Consider the following 20172-nt stretch of genomic DNA (forward strand, 5'->3'; position numbering starts at 1 on the left):
GATAAAGACTACACTGGGTAGACTGCTTGATTTTGTGTAGTATGTTTTTAAAAAAAGAAATGCCTTTGATTTTTTTTTCATTTTATTTTTATTAAGCACTACATAACACACTGCATGCTACATAATATACTGTATAATCTTCTAGCAGGGGTAGATGACCATAACTGAGTTATTTTTTCATCAATTAGGAAAATGCTTCTTTAATCAATGTTCTCCAAACCCTGAAAAACAGTTTAAAAAGGAGAATGTGAGAAGTCTGTTCCTAACAAAGACATGTCATATACTTTTATTTCATGTCACCAAATGGCATTCTGTTATTAAAAAGAGTGCTTCCACATCCCACATTTCTTTAACTGCAACAATACATTGGATTAAATTTTATAATCACTAAAGAATAACCTGTAATGATGTCTAGTTTTCATTTTCTGACAGGAGCAAACATATTGCTTTATAGGAAAACAAAAATCTTCCCCCACCCCCAATCAGAACTAAAGTCAAGCAACTCTACCACCTGGATCCTTTTTTTTTTTTTGAGATGGAATCTTGCTCCCATTGCGCAGGCTGGAGTGCAGTGGCACACTCTCGGCTCATTGCAACCTTCACTTCCCAGGTTCAAGTGATCCTCCTTCCTCAGCCTCCCAAGTAGCTGGGATCACAGGCATGCGCCACCACACCCAGCTAATTTTTGTATTTTTAGTAGAGACGGGGTTTTGCCATGTTGGCCAGGCTGGTCTTGAACTCCTGACCTCAGGTGATCCACCAGCCTCAGCCTCACAAAGTGTTAGGATTACAGGCGTGAGCCACCGTGCCCAGCCTCCATGTGGATCCTTTTACAAAGCACCTCAGTGAGTCAGAGGACAAAAAGGTAAAATCTGTTTTAAAAAATAACAGCCAACAGATACTATTATCCTCATTTCACTTTTTTACAAATGAGGAGATGGAGGCTCAGAGAGGTTAAAAGTCACCTGCTTAAGTCCATAAGGAATTAGCAGAGCCAGAATTCAAGTCCAGGGACCCCAAATCCAGAACCCTTCTCCAACAAGCACTACACTATTTATTCAGAATACCTACTGGATCTTACTAAGTTGACAACCAAATACTTCAGAAGCTATAAGTTAAAAGATTAATCATTGGTGACACTTCTAAGTATTAAATAACTTAGTCCAGGTATTTGGTTTACTATTACATGAAGAACTGCCAACTGCCTTGGAGCTGTCTCTTAGAAATCCTAATTCTGTCTCACATGCCAGGTGATTCTGATGGCTATTCTTGAAAATATGGCTCCAGATAAGATTATCTATTATCATGTTCATTAGATTAGATTTTCAACTACTCCTCCACTGAGAGGTATATCACCCAGGTTGAGTCCCTATAATATTATTTAATCGCTCTGACCCTTGTCTATAAAATGGAAATACTATTTACTTAGGTTTGCTGTGAGGAATAAATGAGCAAGGAGAAAATATTAAAAAGTAAACATTTTTAAAAAGAATTATGATAATGAACTACTCCTACAAAATATATACTATTAGGGCCAGGCGCAGGGGCTCACACCCGTAATCCTAACACTTTGGTAGGCCAAGGCAGGTGGCTCACTTGAGGTTAGGAGTTAAGAGACCAGCGTGGCCAACATGGTGAAACTCCATCTCTACTAAAATACACAAAAAAAAATTTAGCTGGGCATGGTGCTAGGTGCCTGTAATCCCAGCTACTCAGGAGACTGAGGCAGAAGAATCATTTGAACCCGGGAGGCAGAGGTGGCAGTGAGCCAAGAGTGCACCACTGCACTCCAGCCTGGGTGACAGAGTGAGACCATGTCTCAAAAAAAAAAAAAAAAAAAAAAAAAACCCAAAAAACATACTATTAGGTTAAGCCTTATGAAAATGCTACTGCTTGGCCATTTCTGACCTACAAAACTGGCAATGTCATAATTGAATCAAATATAAAATTACTATAATTATTTAAATGAGGTATTGTTGCAGGAATAGACAGACCTATAGAGTACAGAAAAGCACCTCTGTGAAACAGGCCCATGTGTACATGGAAATTTAGTTTACTAGAATGGTATTACAAATAAAGATTAATTGGGTGTTTGGTGGTAGTTTTTTTTTTTTGTTTGTTTGTTTTTTAAGACAGGCTCTCATTCTCTCACCCAGGCTGGAGTGCAGTGGTGCGATCCTAGCTCACTGCAGCACCAAACCCCTGGGTTCAAGCTGTCCTCCTACCTCAGCCTTCTGAGTAGCTAGGACTACTAAACCATTCTATAAATGCGTAACTGCGATAACTGGCTACCTCTTGGAAAAAAGTAAAGTTAATCCTTCCTTCACATTATACTCCAAAATGACCTGTAGGTGGACTAAATAACTAAATGTTTAAAAAAAAAGAAAAAATAAACAATATTAGGTGAAATTTTTTTAAGTATTTTTATGAGCCAGGCATAGTGGCACACCTGCAGTCCCAACTCCTCCAAAGGCTGAGGCAAGAAGATCACATGAGCCTATGAGTTTGAGGCCAGCCTGGGCAACACAGCAAGACTGTCTCTATTTTATTTTTTCAAAGTATTTTTATAATCTTGGATAGAAAAGGCCTTTGTATGGGAGACATAAAAACCCAGAATCCAGAACAAAACATGATAAGTTGAATATCAAAATTTAAAACTACCTGATAAAAAACATCATACAGTGAAAAAGACAAACAGCAGACTGGGAAAAATGTTTGTCAAATATAAAATAGACAAAAAATTAAAGTCCAGAATATATAAAGAACTATAGATCAAAAAGAAAAAGACAAACAATAGAACAGGCAAAGGATATAGGCAACAATCAACAGAATAAGAGATATATGACAGTAAGAAAGACTAAAAATAAATATATAAAAGATTAAATATGTAAAAAGATGCCAACCTCACTAGTAGATAAGAAAATGCTAGTTATTAGCACTGTATGACCCTTGGCAAGGTATTACCAGAACCCACCTCAACCCTGGCAGAAAGATGGCATCAGAGTGGCATCTTACCTTTGACTTATAGTAAAGATCAACTCCAGAGATGCGCCTATCTCTTTCCATCAAATTCCATGGATACAAAACATGAGCAACCCTTTTTTCCTTCAAATAAGAGACAATTGTTATTGCAGTTTATAAAAGTGAGTGACCCAGTTGATGGGTATTTTCGATTTTTAAAGGAGACATTCTAGAGAAATTAATAATACAAGACCACAATCTCCTAAATCAGACCACTAAACTTTAGAATTAAGTTGGTGACCATGACTTCTTATACTATCTTAACCAACATGAATTTTCTTTTTTTTTTAAAAAGAAATGTCTAGTTGTTGCCTTTTGGGACACTAAGAAACTCAGGTGAAGGAGGACAATCACAAAACCAGAAAGTAAATAAATTTATACTCTGTACTAGAGACGATGTGAAGGGCTAGAAGAGAGGAAAATGAATCCCGATGTAAAAAACTAGATCTTGGCCGGGCACGGTGGCTCCCACCTATAATGCCAGCACTTTGGGAGGCCGAGGCAGGCAGATCCCCTGACGTCAGGAGTTCGAGATCAGCCTGACCAACATGGAGAAACCCTGTCTCTACAAAAAGATAAAATAATAAAATAAAATAACAAGACCTTGCAGTAAATTCCTAAAGGCTTGCAACAAAAAGTGGGGAATAAAAAAGTTAGGGGTGGCCAAGAGCTCACGCCTGTAATCCCAGCACTTTGGGAGGTCAAGATGGGTGGATCCCCTGAGGTCAGGAGTTCGAGATCAGCCTCGCCAACATGATGAAACCCCGTCTCTACTAAAAATACAAACAAAAATAAAAATTAGCCGGGCATGGTGGTACGCGCCTGTAGTCCCAGCTACTCGGGAGGCTGAGGCAGGAGAACCTCTGTTGTTTTTTTTTTTTTTTCTTGAAACGGAGTTTCGTGATTGTTGCCCAGGCTGGAGTGCAATGGTGCGATCTCGGCTCACCGCAACCTCCACCTCCCAGGTTCAAGCGATTCTCCTGCCTCAGCCTCCCGAGTAGCTGGGATTACAGGCATGCGCCACCACACCCGGCTGATTTTGTATTTTTAGTAGAGACGGGGTTTCACCATGTTAGTCAGGGTGGTCTTGATCTCCCGACTTCAGGTGATCCGCCCGCCTCGGCCTCCCAAAGTGCTGGATTACAGGCTTAAGCCACCTCTTCTAATCTACCTTTCCGCGCCCCGAGTCGCTACTCTGCCCTAAGGCCCACTCTGATCCACCCTGAAACGGTGGTTTTCACTAGAGCAGGATGTGTTTTCTACCAAGATTCGTTTCGCAAGCCTCAGCTTCTAGGCAACCCTAAGAAAGGAGAAGGCCGACCTCGGAGAGAGGGTCCGCAAGCTGACTGCCTCCCTGCCCCCCACCCTTTTCGGAAATCAGCCCGTGGAGTCGGCCCCCGCGCCCTCAAGCCGCCTTACCTTGCCGCCGTTAGTGAACCTGTGGATGTACGCAGTAGACAGTCCTGGAATAAGCAAGCACACGCCCATGGCGGCGAGTCCAGGGAGTATCTCGAACCACATCTCTGCCCGGTTACCTAGGCCAAAACCCTACTTCTGGGTCCTTGAAAGGTGACGGAGCTTCGGCTCTCTTCCCAGTAAGCCCCGCGGCCGCCTGCGAGCGGGGCGGTGCCACGTACGGCTCCGGAAGAAGCGACGGAATCTTCCAGGGCTCAAGAGAGGCTAGCGCTCGCGTTCTCGCTTTCCTCTTCCGTCTAGTCTTTTGCTTTGACTAGCGGCGGAGCGCGCAACGTGTAGTGACGTGCAGAGGCCAAGTGCTACCCAGGCAGCCACGGCCGTTTCGGAGCTCGGGACTCTAAAATGGCAGAGCAGCTTTCTCCAGAAAAGACGGCGGATCAGGTATGCACCTTCCTTTTCAAAAAGCCTGGGCGGAAAGGGGCTGCCGGACGCAGAAAGCGCCCGGCCCGCGACCCAGAGTCTGGAGAAAGCAGCAGCAGTAGCGACGAAGGCTGCACTGTGGTTCGACCGGAAAAGAAGCGGACGACCCACAATCCAATGATACAGAAGACCCGTGACAGTGGTAGACAGAAGGCGGCTTACGGCAACTTGAGCAGCGAGGAGGAAGTGGAAAATGAGCCCGAGAGTCTCGGCGTGGTTTATAAATCCACCCGCTCGGCGAAACCCGTGGGACCAGAGGATATGGGGGCAACAGCTGTCTATGAGCTGGACACAGAGAAAGAGCGTGATGCACAAGCTATCTTTGAGCGCAGCCAAAAGATCCAGGAGGAGCTGAGGGGCAAGGAGGATGACAAGATCTATCGGGGAATCAACAATTATCAGAAATACATGAAGCCCAAGGATACGTCTATGGGCAATGCCTCTTCCGGGATGGTGAGGAAGGGCCCCATCCGAGCGCCCGAGCATCTACGTGCCACCGTGCGCTGGGATTACCAGCCCGACATCTGTAAGGACTACAAAGAGACTGGCTTCTGCGGCTTCGGAGACAGCTGCAAATTCCTCCATGACCGTTCAGATTACAAGCATGGGTGGCAGATCGAACGTGAGCTTGATGAGGGTCGCTATGGTGTCTATGAGGATGAAAACTATGAAGTGGGAAGCGATGATGAGGAAATACCATTCAAATGTTTCATCTGTCGCCAGAGCTTCCAAAACCCAGTTGTCACCAAGTGCAGGCATTATTTCTGTGAGAGATGTGCACTGCAGCATTTCCGCACCACCCCGCGCTGCTTTGTCTGTGACAAGCAGACCAATGGCGTCTTCAATCCAGCGAAAGAATTGATTGCTAAACTAGAGAAGCATCGTGCTACAAGAGAGGGTGGTGCTTCCGACTTCCCAGAAGACCCCGATGAGGATCCAATTCCCATTACTTAGGCTTCCCATAATTCTTAAATTTAAAAAAATAAATATTTTGTTATTTTGGAAGTCTTAATTCGTGTCCTTTTAGAGAAAGTGACAGAAGGCGGGTGGTGAAGTAGGGTCCTGGATTAAAAGCTTCAAGGTAGGTATAATCGGGATTTTTAGCCCTAGAACACTTTGGCATAAATTATAGAGATGGGAGTAGTTTGAGAAAAGAGCTAGAATTTGCTCGAAGTAACCAAAGCTATGATGAAAGCAAGAACTCTGAGCCTGTTTATTATATCACATTTCTGTGTCACTTAATGTTTACCAGGTACTTTCATGCATTCTTTCTCTTAGGAGCCTGTACTACAAAATATATCAGATCCAAGGTGTGAGGGAGAGGGGTTGGGTTTGGGGGATTGGTAGCTAGTACCACAGAATTCACATATGGAAAATGTTCCTTGCTGTCTCGGAAGCCGCTATAGTTAACCCCCGCTTCTATGGATGATAAAAGTGATCTGTGCTCTGCTATCCAGTGTGATAGATAGACACTAGCCTCATGTGGCTGTTGAGCACTTGAAACGTAGCTAATGACCGTATTGGACATAGCTGTTGTAGACTGAACTTGTGAACCTGCAGGGGGCAAAAACATAATATTTTACCAATTCCCTGAAATTATCTGTGTTCTCACAGACTCTAATAGCGCTGATCATGCCTTATTAAAATTAGTCAGTGTACCTGTCTTTCCAACTGGTTTATGAACTCAGTGACTAGCCTAGTGCTTGGCATATGATAAGCACTTAATAAATAAGCCTAGGGAGGTTTACAAAGAGAGATTAGGGGCCGGGTGCGGTGGCTCACGCCTGTAATCCCAGCCCTTTGGGAGGCTGAGGTGGGCGAATCACAAGGTCAGGAGTCCTAGACCAGCCTGACCGATATGGTAAAACCTCATCTCTACTAAAAATACAAAACTTAGCCGGGCATGGTGGCACTTGCCTGTAATCCCAGATACTGGGGAGGCTGAGGCAAGAGAATCGCTTGAACCTGGGAGGCGGAGGTTGCAGTCAGCTGAGATTGTGCCACTGCACTCCAGCGTGGGCGGCAGAGTGAGACTCCATCTCAAAAAAAAAAAAGAGAGAGAGATTGGAGCCAAAGCCTTGAATCCAAGCTGAGGAGCATTGACTGTATTCTGTAGGCAGTGGGAGAGATAGCAGAGGTTTGGGAAGAGAACACAATCAGACTTGGGTTTTTCTTGTTTGTTTGTTTGTTTTTCTTTTTTTCCTTTTTATTTATTTATTTATTTATTTTTAAGACGGGGTTTCACCATGTTAGTCAGGCTGGTCTTGAACTCCCGACCTCAGGTGATCCTCCCGCCTTGGCCTCCAAAGTGCTTGGATTCCAGGCGTGAGCCACCACGCCCGGCCGTTTGTTTGTTTTTATAGTGTTACTGTCTTGGGCTATAGGTTGGATCACAGGGAGATGGAAGACAAGAGGCAGGGAGGCCAGTTAGGCCAAATGATTTTTCTTTTTCAGTCTCCGTAGAGACTGTCAAAAATTGCCAACGCTGACTATATTTCAAGTCATCATGGCGGGGTATTGGGAAAAGTTTTCAATTAGCAATAATCACGCCTCGGATAAACCTCATTGGCTACGATACTGCCACTGCGCAAAGCTAGGCCAAATGATTTTTATTGATATGATTCGAATTTGGGCTAATCCTAAGAACAGATGCAAGAATAAATTCTGGGTTAATGGTTTTTATTCACATTCATTAATCCATTTAAAGGTGTTTTTTTTTTTTTTGGAGACTGAGACTTGCTCTGTCACCCAGGCTGAAGTGCATTGACGGGATCTTGGCTCACTACAACTTCTGCCTTCCGGGTTCAAGTGATTCTCCTGCCTCAGCCTCCCGAGTGGCTGGGACTACAGGTGCGCACCACCATGCCTGGCTAATTTTTGTATTTTTAGTAGAGATGGGATTTCACCATATTGGTCAGGCTGGTCTTGAACTCCTGACTTCGTGATCTGCCCTCCTCGGCCTCCCAAAGTGCTGGGATTACATGTGTGAGCCGTCATACCCGGCCTAAAGATATTCTTTGAGTAGCTACTCTTTATCAGGCACTGTGCTTGGTATAGGGGATATTGGCAGTGAACAAGACACACAGCCCCTACCCTCACGGAGCTGGACATTAAATAATGACTGTTCGTTTCTGAGACAAAGTCTCGCTGTGTCACCCACGCTGGAGTGCAATGGCATGATCTCAGCTCACTGTAACCTCTGCCTCCCAGGTTCAAGTGATTCTCCTGCCTCAGCCTCCCAAGCTGGTCTCGAACTCCTGACCTCATGTGATCTGTCCGCCTTGGCCTCCCAAAGTGCTGGGATTACAGGTGTGAGCCACCGTGCCTTGCCTGTTTTGTTTTTTTTTTTAATTACAAGTAGGGTCTCCCTATGTTGCCCAAGCTGGTCTCAAACTCCTAGCTTCAAGCAATCCTCCCACCTCAGCTTCCTAATTCACTGGGATTACAGGCGTGAGCCACATACCTGGCCTAGGAAAGCGTTTTGAAAAGTGTCATTTCCTACACAAAGCTTCAGATGAAAAAGAAAGAAATGAAAAGTGTCATGGAGGCGAGTCACAGTGGCTCACTCCTGTAATCCCAGCATATTTGGAGGCCGAGATGGGAGGATCACTTGAGGCCAGCCAGGAGTTGGAGACCAGCCTGGACAACAGGGAAACCTCCGTCTCTACAAAAAAAAACAAGCAAAAAATTTAGCTGGGTGTGGTGATGTGCACCTGTAGTCCCAGCTACTCAGGAAGCTGAGGTGGAAGGATCCCTTGAGCCCAGAAGATTAAGGCTGCAGTGAGCCATGACTGTACTACTACACTCCAACCTGGGTGACAGACCCTGTCAAAAAAAAAAAAAAAAAAAAGAAATATGGCAATGAGTAGCAAAAGAACCAGAAAAATTGTTCATTTTTTTAAGCCATTTCTGAGAATTTATACTAAAAAACTTATTCAGGGTTGGGCACAGTGGCTCATGCCTGTAATCCCAGGACTTCAGGAGGCCAAGATTAGAGGATCACTTGAGCTCAGGAGTTCGAGACCAGCCTGGGCAACATAGCGAGACTCCCATCTCTAAAAAATAAAAATTAAAAAAGTTATTCAAAAGTAGAATGTGAGTCACGGCACCAAAAAAAAATTTTTTTTTTTAGGTAGAATAAAGCTTTATGGAAAAAGATATGCTTTGAGTTGTTACCTATTATATAAGCTGAGAGAAAAGGTCCAGGAGAAAACACAGATGATAAAAGGTGAAAGAATGCTGCTGATTACTAAATTCTAGGAGGTAGAACAGAAAAGCAACAGAATTAAGAGCATAAATCAGTCTTGAAGAGTTGAGAGGGCAAGAGAAAGATGACATTTGTGTACTACTCCACATGACATTTTTGAATAATACTTGTCTGTGAATCTTTTTTTTTTTTTGGTTTTGAGACAGGGTCTCACTCTGTCACCCAGGCTGGAGTGCAGTGGCGAGATCTTGGCTCACTGCAACCTCTGCCTCCCAGGTTCAAGCCATCCTCCTGCCTCAGCCTCCCAAGTAGTTGGAATTACTACCAGGCATGCACCACTATGCTCAGCTAATTTTTTGTATTTTTAGTAGGGACGGGGTTTCATTAAATTGGCCAGGCTGGTCTGGAACTTCTGGCCTCAAGTGATCTGTCTGCCTTGGCCTCTCAAAGTGCTAGGATTACAGACATGAGTCACTGCACCCTGCCTTGTCTGTAAATTTTGAAAAAGTATACAAAGTACTTGCAAATGAGCATTATTCTGGGGTCCAAAGCATTCAGCAGATTCTTAAAAGGGACCGTTGTAAGGCCGGTCGCCTCGCCGGGCGCTCGGACACACCCCCCTCCCTCGCCGGGAGCTCGGACACACCCCCCGCTCCATCGCCAGGAGCTCGGACACCCGCCACCCCTCACCGGGAGCCCGGAAAAGAAGCCCTGCCAGGACCTACCCGATAGCATTTTGTCCCATCCAGGCCCCATTCCCCTTGGGCTCAACCAATCAAACGTCTCCACTCCCTGTAAAACCCTACATCTAAGAGGAGTCCGTGTGACTTCTCCGGCCCCTCCTGTCGGACCGCAGAACCTCCTCGGGAGCCGAATAAATTCGCATTGGATCTTCTTGTGCTGGCCTCAGTTTCTTCCTTTTAAACTCGGCAAGAACCTAACAACCCTTACAACCGTAACTCCATAAAAGCACCTAAATTAATAGTGTACTCAAAGTACTTTCATGTTTACAAGATTATGATTACATTTTCTACATGTCAGGAATATTTTCATAACCTTTAATTAAATGGTACAACTTCCTTTTATAGGTGGGAACCAAATAGTTATTCTTACAATTTAAAAGAAACTAAATAGGTGGAGGGAAGCAAGCGCCCCAGCAGAGATGAGGTTGCAGCTGGACTGTAAAGGAGCTCACCTAGTTTGAGAAGTCAGGGCTCCTACGTCTCCCCTAGGAAATGAGCCTCAAACTGAGACTCAAGAAGTGAGTTGGAGAAAGAGTAAGTAGAGGAACAAGTATATACTAAGGCCCCGATGTGAGAGACTATCTCCAGCTAAAAACTCAAAGCAGTTTAAGGTGGCTGGGGAAAAGAGACAAGGTAGTCAAGGCCAAAGAGCAGAGACCTTGCAAGTCATATTAAAGACTTTGGACTTCATCTGAAGAGCAAAAATGCGCCATCAAAGCATTTTAACAGCCGAGCGCGGTGGCTCATGACTGTAATCCCAACACTTTGGGAGGCCGAGGTGGACGGATCACCTGAGGTCAGGAGTTCGAGACCTGCCTGGCCAACATGGTGAAACCCCGTATCTAGTAAAAATACAAAAAATTAGCTGGGTGTGGTGGTGGGCGCCTTTCCGGCTGAGGCAGGAAAATCCCTTGAACCTGGGAGGTGTAGGTTGCAGTGAGCTGAGATTGCACCACTGCATTCCAGCCTGGGAGACAGAGCGAAATTCTGTCTCACAAAAAAAAAACAGTTGGGGGGAGGGTTAAGGAAAATGAGATGATCACATTTGAATTTCTTTTTTTTTATTTTTTATTTTTTATTTATTTTTTTTTTTTTGAGGCGGAGTTTCGCTCATTACCCAGGCTGGAGTGCAATGGCGCGATCACGGCTCACCGCAACCTCCGCCTCCTGGGTTCAGGCAATTCTGCCTCAGCCTCCTGAGTAGCTGGGGTTACAAGCATGCGCCACCACGCCCAGCTAATTTTTTGTATTAGTAGAGACGGGGTTTCACCATGTTGACCAGGACAGTCTCGATCTCTTGACCTCGTGATCCACCCGCCTCGGCCTCCCAAAGTGCTGGGATTACAGGCTTGAGCCACCGCGCCCGGCCTTATTTTTTATTTTATTTATTTTTTTAAATAAAGATGGGGTTTCACCATGTTGGTCAGGCTGGTCTTGAACTCCCGACCTCAGGTGATCCGCCTGCCTTGGCCTCCAAAGTGCTTGGATTACAGGCGTGAGCCACCACGCCCGGCCCAGATTTGAATTTCAAAAGATAATTCTGAAGAGTGGGGAATGGGTTGAAGGCAGCCAGACATGAAACAGGGAGGTCAGTTTTGGGGTGGTGCACTGGTCCAGGTGAGATGATGGTAGACTAGACTAGACTGGACTGGTGATTGTAAACAAACTTGTCTTGATCACCCACTACACGACAGGCATTAAACACTGGAGATACAGCCATGACAAAAGCACACAAGTCCCCGCTCTCATACTTACATGAAGTAAACACAGTAGCTCACACTTATAATCTTAGCACTTTAGGAGGCCGAGGCAGGAGGATCACTTGAGGCCAGGAGTTGGAGACCAGCCTGGACAACAAAGTGAGACCCCATCTGCATAAAAAATAAAAAAACTTAGCAAGGGAGGGTGGTATGTGCCTGTACTCCCAGCTACTCAGGAGGTTTAGGCAGGAGGATCCCTTCAGCCTGGGAGTTTGAGGTTGCAGTGAGACGTGATCATGCCACTGCACTCCCGCCTGGGTGACAGAGTGAGAACTCATCTCAAAAAAAAAAAAAAAAGAATTTGCGTGAGAGATAGTGACAAGTTTGTATATATGTATATCAGATTGCCATGAGTGCTGGAAACAATGATAAAGCAAGGTAAAGGGCTAAGAGTGCAGGGGTCTAGGGGATTGCTATTTTATATACGGTAGTCAAGAAGGGCTTCTTCTGATAAAGTGACATTTGGGTAGAGACCTACATGAAACAGATATCGGGTAGAAGAGCATTCCAGACAGAGAACACCTAGTACAAAGGCCTGAGGCAGGAAAGTGCATAAAACGCAACTTTGTAAGAGAACCAATAATTACAGAAGAACACTTGCATAACCACCCTGCAGGTCAAGAGGTAAAAAACTGAAAACACTGAAGAAGCCCCTCATGGATCCCCTCCAGATCACACCCTCAGGTAATCACTATATTGACTTTTTTGAGATGAAGTCTCGCTCTGTCACCCAGGCTGGAGTGCAGTGGCACAATCTCGGCTCATTGCAACCTCCGCCTCCTGGGTTCAAGCAATTCTCCCACCTCAGCCTCCTGAGTAGCTGGAACTACAGGCGTTGGCCATCACACTGGGGTGATTTTTTTTCCTTTGGTAGAGATGGGGGTCTCCCTATGTTCCCTAGGCTGCTCTGGAACTCCTGGGCTCAAGCAATCCTCATGCCTCAGCCTCTGAAATTGCTGGGATTACAGATGTGAGCTACCACGCCTGGCTGTTGAACCTTTCTTTAAAGCAAACAATTTAGTGGTATTTAATACATTCGCAATATTGTGCAACTACCACCTCTATATAGTTTCAAAATGTTGTTTTCATCGCTCCAGAAGAAAACCCCACACCCATTAAGCAAATGCTCCACATTCCCTTCTCCCCTCTGCCAACCCCCCAATCCCTGGCAACCACCAATGTGCATTCTCTGTGGATTTAACTATGTTAGATATTTCTTTCTTTTTTTTTTTCCCCTGAGATGGAGTCTTGCTCTGTCACCCAGGTTGGGGTGTAATGGCCCGATCTCAGCTCACTGCAACCTCAGCCTCCTGGGTGCAAGCAATTCTCCTGCCTCAGCCTCCTGAGTAGCTAGGATTACAGGCGTGCACCACCACACCCAGCTAATTTTTGTATTTTTAGTAGAGATGGGGTTTCACCATGTTGGCCAGGCTGGTCTTGAACTCCTGATCTCATGGTCCTCCCGTCTCGGCCTCTCAAAGTGCTGGGATTACAGGTGTGAGCCACCGCGCCCGGCCTATGTTAGATATTTCATATAAATAGAATCGCAATATGCAGCCTTTCATGTCTGGCTTCTTTCATTTAGCATAGTTTTCAAGGTTCATCCACATCATAGTATGAATCAGTACTTCCTTTCTATGGCTAAACAAATGTTCCGTTGTATGCATATAACACAATTTGCTTATTATGCAATCATCTGTTGATGGATATTTGTGTATTTACCTTTTAGCTCTGACTATGGGTATACATGTATTTGTTTAAGTATCTGTTTTCAGTTCCTTTGGGTATATACTTAGGAGTGGAGTTGTTGGGTCATATGGCAAGTCTATGTTTAACTTTTTTTTTTTTTTGAGACAGAGTCTCACTCTATCACCCAGACTGGAGTGCACTGGAGTGATATCAGCTCACTGCAACCTCTGCTTCCTGAGTTCAAGCAATTCTCCTGCTTCAGCCTCCCAAGTAGCTGGGACTACAGGCATGCGCCGCCACACCCAGCTATTTTTTGTATTTTTAGTAGAGATGGGGTTTCACCATGTTGGCCAGGATGGTCTTGATCTCCTGACCTCGTCATCCGCCCACCTCAGCCTCTCAAAGTGCTGGGATTACAGGCGTGAGTCACTGCACCCAGCCTATTTAGCTTATATATATATATATCTGTATATACATATACATATAGAGAGAGACAGGGTCTCGCTCTGTCGCTCAGGCTAGAGTGCAGTGGCCAGATCATAATTTACTGAAGCCTCAAACTCTTGGGCTCAAGTGATCCTCCTACCTCAGCTTCCTGAGGAGCTGGGACTACATGTGCACAATGCCATACCTAGCTAATTATTTTTTTGAGCCACAGTCTGGTTCTGTCGCCCAGGTTGGAGTGCAGTGGCATGATCTCGGCTCACTGCAAACTCCACCTCCCAGGTTCAAGTGATTCTCCTGCCCCAGCCTCCTGAGTAGCTAGGATTACAGGCACCTGCCACCATGCCTGGCTAATTTTTGTATTTTTAGTAGAGATGGGATTTAGCCTTTTTGGCCAGGCTGGTCTCGAACTCCTAGCCTCAAGTGATCTGCCCACCTCAGCCTCCCAAAGTGCTGAGATTACAGGCATGAGCCACCACACCTGGCCTTATTTTATTTATTTATTTATTTATTTAGAGACTGAGTCTCACTCTGTCGCCCAGGCTGGAGTGCAGTGGTGAGATCTCGGCTCACTGCAACCTCCACTTCCCAGGTTCAAGTCATTCTCCTGCTTCAGCCTCCTTAGTAGTTGGGACTATAGGCATGTGCCACCACACCCAGCTAATTTTTTTTTCTTTTGTATTTTTAGTAGAGATGGAGTTACACCATGTTGGTCAGGCTGGTCTCAAACTCCTGACCTCAAATGAACTGCCCGCCTTGGCCTCCCAAAGTGCTGGGATTACAGGTGTGAGCCACCATGCCCAGCCACAAGTGATTTTTCTGTGTTTATTTTGTATTCTACATCTTTACTGTTGGAAATAGATACTCAGTGCTGCAAAGAAAAATCAGCACTGAGACAAAGAATCTTTTAGCAAGGCAATCTTTACTTTCTGCAGAAAGGGTGCTCCAGTTAGCCATCTTGCCACGAGAGTAAAACGAACAAAGGAAAAGCAGACATATTTATCCTTTACGCATTTGGGTTTCTCTTTACTGCTGTGTCTGATCTCTGTTGGCTGGAGCTAGACCTCCCCTAAAACTTGATTGGCTAACAACTTAAAACTTTTCTAAACAGGTAAAAGCAATGGAGAACAAAAAGGAAGTCTAAATAAGGAAGGGGCATAGGCTGTGAGCTGGGACATGCCTGTGAGCACCTCCAGCACGGATATGTTGGTTAAAGTACAAGGACATAGAATGTACTACGTGCCTGTGAGCATGTCTAACAGCTACATAGGATAGGGCTTAACAAAGGGACTAGCAAAAAGCAGGAAGACTTTGAAGAAAGTTAGTCTTTAAAAGAGACTATTATTTCTAACATTTATTAATATTATTTTTTAACAAGAAAGGAAACTTTGAAGAGGAACTTTTCTACTTCCCACATTTACTGAATTAGGATGCCAAGAGTAAACAAAGGGGAAAGAATAGTCTTGTTAATAAATGGTTTTGGGCTGGACAAGGTGGCTCAGGCCTATAATCCCAGCACTTTGAGAGGCTGAGGCAGAAGGATCGCTCAAGCCCAGGAGTTCAAGACCAGACTGGGCAACATAGTGAGACCCTGTCTCTATGAAAAATAAAAAATTAGCCTGATGTGGTGGTGTGCATTTGTGATCCCAGCTACTTAGGAGGCTGAGGCAGGAAGATCGCTTGAGCCCAGGAGGTCAAGGTTGCAGTGAGCTGTGATGGCACCACTACACTCCAGCCTGGGTGACAGAGCAAGACCTTGTCTCAAAAAAAAAAAAAATTAGCTGGACGTGCTGGTACACACCTGTGGTCCCAGCTACTCCAGAGTCTGAGGTGAGAAGATCACTTGAGCCTAGGCACTCAAGGCTGCAGTGAGCTGTATTCATGCCTCTAAAAAAAAAAAAAAGATGGCTGGGTGCCATGGCTCATGCCATGCCTGTAATCCCAGCACATGGGGAGACCAAGGCAGGCAGATCACCTGAGGTCAGGAGTTCAAGACCAGCTTGGCTAACATGGTGAAACTCCATTTCTACTAAAAATACAAAAAATTAGCAGGCTGTGGTGGCACGCACCTGTAATCCCAGCCACTCAAGAGGCTGAGGCAAGAGAATCACTTGAACCCAGGAGGCAGAGGTTGCAGTGAGCTGAGATCGTGCCATTGCACTCCAGCTTGGGCAACAAGAGCAAAATTCAGTCTCAAAAAAAAAAAAAACAGGAATATACATTAAAAATATTTTTAAAAGAGACATAACTACACATTCAATAATTTTTTTTTTTGAGAAACAGGGTCTCAGTCTGTTGCTCAGGCTGGAATACAGTGGTGTGATCATGGCTCACTGCAGCCTCAACCTCCGGGGCTCAAGCATTCCTCCTGAGTTAGCCTCCCAAGTAGCTGGGACTACAGGTGCGTACCACCACCACGCCTGGCTAATTTACTTGATTATCTGTAGAGAAAAGGTCTCACTATGTTGCCCAGGCTTGTCTAGAGTTCCTAGGCTCAAGCAATCCTCCCACCTCGGCCTCCGAAAATGCTGGGATTATAGGCATGAGCCACTGTGCCTGGCCAGATTCAATATAAATTAAAAGTCGTATAAAACACTTAGGGCCGGGTGACATGGCTCACGCCTATAATCACAGCACTTTGGGAGGCTGAGGTGGGTAGATTTCTTGAGGCCAGGAGTTTGAGACCAGCTTAGCCAACATGGTAAAACCCCGTCTCTACTAAAATTACAAAAATTAGCTGGGAATGGTAGCACACGCGTGTAGTCTCAGCTACTCAGGAAGCTGAAGCAGGAGAATTGCTTGAATCTGGGAGGTGACAGTTGCAGTGAGCCAAGATCGGGCCACTGCGCTCCAGCCTGGGTGACAGAGTGAGACTGTCTCGAAAGAAGAAAGAAAGAGAGAGAGAGAGAGGGAGGGAGGGAGGGAAAGAAAGGAAAGAAAGAGGAAGAAAAGAAAGAAGGAAAGGAAGAAAGAAAGAAGGGGGGAGGGAGGGAGGGAAGGAAGGAAGGAAGGAGAGAAAGAAAGAAAGCACTTTGTGGGCCAGGTGCTGTGGCTCACACCTGTGATCCCAACACTTTGGGAGGCAGGAGGATCACCTCAGGTCAGGAGTTCGAGACTAGCCTGGCCAACCTGATGAAACCCCATCTCTACTAAAAATACAAAAATTAGCCGGGCTTGGTGGCTCACGCCTGTAATCCTAGCTACTTGGAAGGCTGAGGCAGGAGAATTGCCTGAATGCAAAGGGCGGAGGTTGCAGTGAGCCAAGATTGCACCATTGCACTCCAGCCTGGACAACAAGAGCAAAACTCCATCTCAAAAAAAAAAAAAACCAGCTAAATTTCAATTAATGATTAGTAAAAATAGAGATGTAGTTTTTTTCCATCCCAGTTCACGTGTTAAACATATGCACAACTTCTTTTTGTTTGTTTGTTTGTTTGTTTTGAGACTGAGTCTCACTCTGTTGCCCAGGCTGGAGTGCAGTGGCGCGATCTCAGCTCACTGCAACTTCTGCCACCTGGGTTCAAGTGATTCTCCTGCCTAAGCCTCCCAAGTAGCTGGGATTACAGGTGCCTGCCTCTGCGCCTGGCTACTTTTTGTAGTTTTTTGTTTGTTTCTTTTTCTTTCTTTTTTTTTTTTTAAAGACGGGGTTTCACCATGTTGGTCAGGCTGGTCTTGAACTCCTGACCTCAGGTGATCCGCCCGACTTGGCCTCCAAAGTGCTTGGATTACAGGCATGAGCCACCACGCCCAGTCATTTGTTTGTTTTTTTAGTAGAGACAGGGTTTCACCATCTTGGCCAGGCTGGTGTTGAACTCCTGACCTCATTATCCACTCGCCTAGGGCTCCCAAAGTGCTGGGATTACAGGCGTGAGCCAGCGTGCCCGGCTTTTTTTTTCTTTTTTTTGAAAGAGTCTCACTCTGTTGCCCAGGCTGAAGTGCAATAGTGCAACCTTGGCTCACTGCAACCTCCGCCTCCCAAGCTCAAAGTGCTGGAATTACAGGCATGAACCACTGTGCCCAGCCCATATGCACAACTTCTGACCCAGCAATTCTACTTTTAAATATATATACAACAGAAATGCATATATGGAGAAGCATGTACAAGAATGTACATAGCAACATTATATATTAGCACAAAATTAGAAACAACCAAAATGGTCAAAAACAATAGAATGACATCCAGTAAACAGGGAAATCCAAGAAAGGCAAAATGAAATCCCAGGATAACACCTACATAGCAGGCTGATCAACCAAGCAATTGAGGAGTAGGAGGGGAGATGGCGGGAGGAAAGAGATGTCTCCAAATAGAAGAAAAAAATTAATAAATTACCTGATACATTTGACCTTATAGAGTAGAGTTTTACATCTCTGGAGGAGTTTTTATTTATTATTATTTTTTTGAAATGGGGTGTTCTGGCTAGGTGCCATGACTCATGCATGTAATCCCAGCACTTTAAGAAGCCAAGGCAGGCAGACCACCTGTGGTCAGGAGTTAGAGAACAGGCTAGCTAACTTGGTGAAACCCCATTGCTACTAAAAATACAAAAATTAGCTGGGCATGGTGGTGTGCACCTGTAAACCATACTACTCAGGAGGCTGAGGCATGAGAATCGCTTGAACCCAGGAGGTGGAGGTTGCAGTAAGCCGAGATCACACCAACCTACTCCAGCCTGGGCGACAAGAGCAAAACTCTGTCTCATATAAGAAAGCATATAAGAAAGCATAGGCTGGGCGCAGTGGCTCACGCCTATAATCCCAGCACTTTAGGAGGCTGAGGTGGGCGGATCACCTGAGGTCGGGAGTTTGAGACCAGCCTGACCAACTTGGAGAAACCCTGTCTCCACTAAAAGTACAAAAAAATTAGCTGGGCGTGCATACCTGTAATCACAGCTACTAGGGAGGCTGAGGCAGGAGAATCACTTGAACTCAGGAGGCGGAGGTTGCAGTGAGCCAAAATCATGCCATTGCACTCCAGCCTGGGCAACAAGAGCGAAACTCCATCTCAAAAAAAGAAAAAAGAAGAAGAAGAAGAAAGCACAAAGGCCAGGTGCAGTGGCTCACACCTGTAATCTCAGCACTTTGGGAGGCCAAGGTGGGTGGATCTCTTGAGCCCGGGAGTTCAAGACCAGCTGGGTCAATGTGGCAAGACCCCATCTCTACAAAAAATATTTTTAAAAATTAGCCATGAAGATCAAGTTCACAAATGTTCTGGAGGGAAAAAAGAAAAATTAGCCATGGCCAGGCGCGGTGGCTCAAGCCTGTAATCCCAGCACTTTGGGAGGCCGAGGCGGGTGGATCACGAGGTCAAGAGATCGAGACCATCCTGGCCAACATGGTGAAACCCTGTTTCTACTAAAAATACAAAAATTAGCTGGGCGTGGTGGCGTGCACCTGTAGTCCCAGCTACCTGGGAGGCTGAGGCAGGAGAATTGCTTGAACCCGGGAGGCGGAGGTTGCAGTGAGCTGAGATCGCGCCATTGCACTCCAGCCTGGCGCCTGGTAACAGAGCGAGACTCTGTCTCAAAAAAAAAAAAAAAAAAAAAAAAAAATTAGCCAGGCAGGTGTCACACACTTGTAATCTCAGCTACTCAGGAGGCTAGGCAGGAGAATCTCTTGAGCCCAGGAAAGTCAAGGCTGCAGTGAGCCATGATTCCACCACTGCACTCCATCCTGGGCAACAAAGCAAGACCCTGTGTCAAAAAAAAAGAAAGAAAAAAAAAGAAAGGAAGGAAGCATAATAACAGTATACATGTATGTGTTTCAGCTTTGAACAATATGTAAGTCATAATGTTAGCACTGGATTATAATTTAATTTAAAAATATAACTAAATAATAAAGATGGGGTAAGGGGAACTATATGGGAGAGCAAGAGTTTCCACTGTAAATAAATCCTGTTGGAAGCAGTATTTTTATTTACTTGTGGTTTGCCAGTCCGCCGCAACTTAAGTAATTAATAACAGACACGATTTCTGAACTAGCAGTATTTTTTTATCAGCATTTATTGTTAATTAAATTATTATTATTATTATTATTTTGAGACAGGGTCTCCCTCTGTTGCCCAGGCTGGAGTGCAGTGGTGCGATCTTGGCTCACTGCAACCTCCACCTTCCGGGTTCAAGCGATTCTCCTGCCTCAGCCTCCTGAATAGCTGGGATTACAGGTTCCCGCCACCAGGCCCGGCTAATTTGTGTATTTTTTTTTTTTTTTTTAGTAGAGACAGGGTTTCACCATGTTGGCCAGCCGAGTCTCCAACTCCTGAGCTAGAGCGATCTGCCTGCCTCGGCCTCCCAAAGTGTTGGGTTGGGTCTAAACCACTGCGCCCAGCCGCTAGCACTATTTTCTATAGTAGACCTGTTTTTGACGTGTTGAAATTCCCCAAAACCCGTTTTACAAGCTATTGGAGTTAATACAA

General features: G+C 45.2%; 2 protein-coding genes and 1 non-coding gene across 3 annotated transcripts; 1 reads left to right on the forward strand and 2 right to left on the reverse strand.

Moving 5' to 3' along the window:
- Positions 1–64: 64 nt before the first annotated feature.
- NDUFA1 (NADH:ubiquinone oxidoreductase subunit A1) lies at positions 65–4637 on the reverse strand. Its single transcript, XM_012475686.2, has 3 exons — positions 4441–4637; positions 3016–3105; positions 65–221 (listed from the first exon to the last, which is right to left on the reverse strand). The coding sequence occupies exons 1-3, from the start codon at positions 4540–4542 to the stop codon at positions 201–203; spliced, it is 213 nt and encodes a 70-aa protein (XP_012331109.1). The 5' UTR covers positions 4543–4637; the 3' UTR covers positions 65–200.
- A 78-nt stretch (positions 4638–4715) lies between these two features.
- On the forward strand, positions 4716–5922 carry RNF113A (ring finger protein 113A). The gene has a single exon (XM_012475674.3). It carries the CDS (start codon positions 4840–4842, stop codon positions 5869–5871), a length of 1032 nt encoding a protein of 343 aa, XP_012331097.1. The 5' UTR covers positions 4716–4839; the 3' UTR covers positions 5872–5922.
- A 1449-nt stretch (positions 5923–7371) lies between these two features.
- On the reverse strand, positions 7372–7512 carry LOC135269430 (U4 spliceosomal RNA). The gene has a single exon (XR_010337724.1). It is a non-coding gene; the product is annotated as a U4 spliceosomal RNA (small nuclear RNA).
- Between the last annotated feature and the right edge of the window lie 12660 nt (positions 7513–20172).

Source organism: Aotus nancymaae, unplaced genomic scaffold, assembly GCF_030222135.1.
Source record: "Aotus nancymaae isolate 86718 unplaced genomic scaffold, 86718_ANA_hifiasm-v0.15.2.pri h1tg000004l, whole genome shotgun sequence".
NCBI classification, from domain to species: Eukaryota; Metazoa; Chordata; class Mammalia; order Primates; family Aotidae; genus Aotus; species Aotus nancymaae.